The sequence below is a fragment of the Corvus brachyrhynchos genome, unplaced genomic scaffold (assembly GCF_000691975.1).
Source record: "Corvus brachyrhynchos isolate BGI_N302 unplaced genomic scaffold, ASM69197v1 scaffold182, whole genome shotgun sequence".
NCBI classification, from domain to species: domain Eukaryota; kingdom Metazoa; phylum Chordata; class Aves; order Passeriformes; family Corvidae; genus Corvus; species Corvus brachyrhynchos.
The window spans coordinates 761905-765854 of record NW_008236807.1 but is presented as its reverse complement, the minus strand read 5'-3'; the positions used below and the strand labels follow the sequence as shown (position 1 = coordinate 765854).

The 3950-nt window shown below is 50.6% G+C and overlaps 1 protein-coding gene across 1 annotated transcript in view; it reads right to left on the bottom strand.

Annotated features, from left to right (window-relative positions):
- Positions 1-1196: 1196 nt before the first annotated feature.
- The window catches only part of SLC35B4 (solute carrier family 35 member B4), a gene marked incomplete at its 5' end in the record, with an annotated part of 9352 nt that continues 6598 nt past the window's right edge, over positions 1197-3950 (bottom strand). The window contains one exon of the mRNA XM_017728005.1: positions 1197-3534. Within this exon, the coding sequence (XP_017583494.1) occupies positions 3291-3534 (244 nt within the window). The remainder of the gene's footprint in view (positions 3535-3950) is intronic.

Below are 3950 nucleotides of genomic sequence, written 5' to 3'. Positions count from 1 at the left end.
CAGCTTCTCCGCTGTTCCCTCTCCAGTGCTTCCTTCCCAGACTCCGGATCCAATTCCAAACCCAAATTCCTTCCCAAAACATCTGGATTACGCTGCCCTTTCCTGCATCCTGAAGCGTGGAACATCTGGCTGAGGTTGAAGGCAGAATTGCTGCTGGATTGTAGACAGGGAATATTTACATTCCATTTCCCAGATTTTTTCAGGGAATTCTGTTTTTATGGGCAGGGAAGGGTGTTTGGATCACCTTAAGTTGGTCATGCTCAAACTGAGCCTGGAGTTTTACAGAGGATTTAAAGTTTTTTGAAGAACCTCAAATTCTGCTGTTTGAGGATTTGAATGTTTTTTGGAGAACCTCAGATTCTGACTGGAGGATTTGAGTCTTTTTGGAGAACCTCAGATTCTGATGATTTAAGGACTTCAGTCTTTTTGGAAAATGTCAAATTCTGATCCAAGAATTTGAGTCTTTTGGCAGAACCTCACGTTCTGCTGTTTTGAGGATTTAAAGTTTTTTGGAGAACCTCAAATTCTGACTGGAGGATTTGAGTCTTTTGGCAGAACCTCACATGTTGATGTTTTGAGGATTTGAATGTTTTTGGTGAACCTCAAATTCTGATTTAAGTATTTTAGTCCTTTCAGAGAACCTCACATTCTGATGTCTTGAGGATTTAAAGTTTTTTGGAGAACATCAAATTCTGAAGATTTGAGTCTTACCTGGGACCTCAAATCTGGATGGTGTGAGGGTTTGAGTCTTGCTGGGAGCCCTCAAATCCCGAGGGTCTGAGTCTTGCCTGGGGATCTCAAATCCTCAATTCCCACAGTCCCAACTGCTCCAGGCTCCCATTGGTGCTGGATTTAGGGAAACTTGGATGTGATGGTGGGGTCTTCTCTTAAACCCCACTCAGCCAGGCTGAGTCTTTCCTATTTTCTCTCATATTAAGGAGAAATGGTGAATTGTTATTTAGATTGGAAATCCATGGAAAATTTCTTTATGGAAAGGGTTGGAACAGCGGGTGGAGTCGTCATCCCTGGGGGATTTAAAACCCATGTGGCACCTGGGGACATGGCTCAGCGGTGGCCTTGGCAGTGCTGGGAATGGTTGGATGATCTCAGAGGGCTTTTCCAACCTAAACAATTCCATGCCTCCATTCATTTTCCAGCCACCAGCAAAGCATGAAATGAGAAGCAAACCCCACACCTTTCGAAGAGGATACAGATTTATTTTGCTTTTAAAAAACCAACCCAAATCTCACCCTAAACCAAAGCCACCCCAGAAGCCGTCGGGCTCCTTCCCTTTTCCAGCCTCTGCTAAAAAATAGGTGCTCCGATCTCTACACAAACATTAAAACCCAACTAATCAGCAGCCCCAGCCTGGAGGGGGGAGCCTGGGTTTAATTAATTTTGGCCAACGAGGCCCTTCTGCCCAGACCTTTCCTCCTCTCTCCTCCAGCAGGAAGGGAATTGCTGCCACTCCTGTGACTCCAAGCAGTCATAAATATTCCAAACACACTGATCACACTGGGAAGTTAAAAAAAATCCCCCCGACAGCAACAAACCACCCACGGTTGATGTGCTGGGAGTGAAAAGCACGTGGTTAAAAAAAAAAAATGGGAATGCCCCAATCCCCCAATATTCCCATGGGAACTGGGGACAACATGCAAGGTCCTGGAGAGGAAGAGCGACCCAGAGTATGCACAGGATGTTACACCTGGGAGTGGCTACGGGCAGTGTTACTCTCCCTCAGGCTCAGCTCTGCTCAATCCCTGGATCCAGCAATCCCTGGATGCAACAACCCCTGGATAAAACAATCCCTACGACGCCCACAGACCTGGAGTCACAGCTCTGGTGTTTCCCCGCCATGTCTGATCCCCGAAGAACCTCACTGGTCACTCCCTATCCCTAAAATCTTTCATCCCAAACTTCTGTTGGCTTCCCCACCTCCCCATCCCAGCTGAAGCTCCGTGTGAAGAGCTTGGAAGATGAAAATCAGGGGTTTTGACTCTCTCCAGGCCCTCCCTGGAGCCACCACAAACGGCTGGAAGCAACACCTGACCTACACCAGGCCAGCCTCCCCATCCGAAAAATCCCTGGAAATATCCCACAGCACTTGAAATTCAGCTTTTTCAGGCTCAGGAAAAACTGAAACTGGGGAAGAAAATCCTTCAGGACCTCGGGATGGAGCTGCAGGTCCCAGCAGCACCATGCTGGCTCTGCCTGGGATGGAGTTCCCTTTTCCCACACTGGGATTTGGGGTTGTGGCTAAATCAGTGCTCCCAGCACAGCAAGGAGCCTTCCCCGTTTCCCACTCTGCCTCCCAGCAGGGATGAGGCCATGGGAAGCTGCGAAGAGAATTATCCCAGACAGCTGATAAAAATCAGCAGGCAAAATAGAGGGAAGAAGTTTTGGAAAGGTGACCTTGGCTCAGGGAATGCCTGGGTGGGATGTGGTGCCTTTCCCATCACTTTGGGATTTTTTTTCCATCTTTTTTCCTTTGCCATGAAACCCCCTTTATCCCTCCTCACCAATTTTCTCAGAACAAAGGAGTAAAATCCTTCCTCAGCCACGCTGGATGTGAACTGAGGTGACATCCTGGGTGCCTCAACTGTCCCAGCTGAGCAGGGACAGGAGCAGCAGCACAGCAACAAGGTGCTGCTCCAGGAAAACTGCAGGGAAACTCCAGGAAAACCAACCAGGGGTGACACTGAGGGGCAGGGAGCCATGAGGAAGCTGATCCCAAGGGATGGAAGGAGAACTGGGAAAAGCAGGGTAAACCCAGCCCTCCCAGGAGCCACTGGGCAGACTGGAAGCTCCAGACTGGAAGCTCCAGCTGGGGGTGTGTGTGCCACATCCTCGCAGCACAGGGACCAGGGATGCAGGTGAACAGCCAGGCCTGGAATTCCCACTGGAATGGGGCTCCAGACACTGGGACAATTAAAGGACGGCACCAGACTGGCTCAGGGTGCAGCTGATCCAAGCCAACAGCACCAAGCCGGGCTCCTAACAAAGCTCTGGGTCAGCTTTTCCTTAAAAAGGATTCTTCCAGTGGGAAAAAAACCAAAAAACAAGAGGACAAATTGGAAGCAAAAGGGGTCGCATAAAAAAACGCCAACCAGCGAAAAAGAACCGGATTGTTTCTCCATGATCCATTCCCGAAGTTCCCAGCGGAGGCTCCCATTCTCCCAGGAGCTTGGCACAGCCAACACCTCCCCTGTTATAAAAACACCCCCTGGGGGGGCTCCCTGCTGCTCTGCTCTGGAAAACAATAAAAAGGTCCCTGCGGAGAATCCCTGGATTCACTCCTCCTTCGGCCTCCTCCTCCTCCTCAGGAAGGGCCCCAGGCTGTTCCACACCTCGGTGTACATCAGGGTGCCCACGAAGACGAAGGCAGTGCCCAGCCAGTGCCAGCCTGTGAAGGGATTCTGGAAGTAGAGGATGGAGAAGATGAGGCTGACGAACTTGCGGAGCGTCACCACCAGGGTGACCGTGAGGGACGTGCACTCCGTGGTCAGGATGAAGACGCCGCGGATGCAGACGTACCTGGGAGCAGGAGGTAAGGGATAGCAGGGATGGAGGTTGGGGATTCCCTCTGGGAATGGGAAGGGTCAGGGAGATGGGCAGCCTGGTGTGGGTGGGTGAAATTCCCTCCTGGGATCAGCATCTCCACAGCTGGGTTGGAACAGGACGCTACTAACTCAGGGAAACCCCAAATCCCGGATTCCCCCACTGGAGCAGCTGGGGCTGAGTTGGCAAAGGGTGGACAAGGGAAGCTCCAGACTCCTCCATTTCCATGGAGCAGAAATCCCAGAATCCCACAATGAACCAGGTTGGGAAAAACCTTTGACATCATTGAGTCCAACCTCAAAAAACCAGCCAAAAACGTTCCCCTTTCCCTGTATTTTTGGGGTTACACCAACAGCAGCTCCCAAGGGCAGGGAAGACTCCAAGGATTTAGG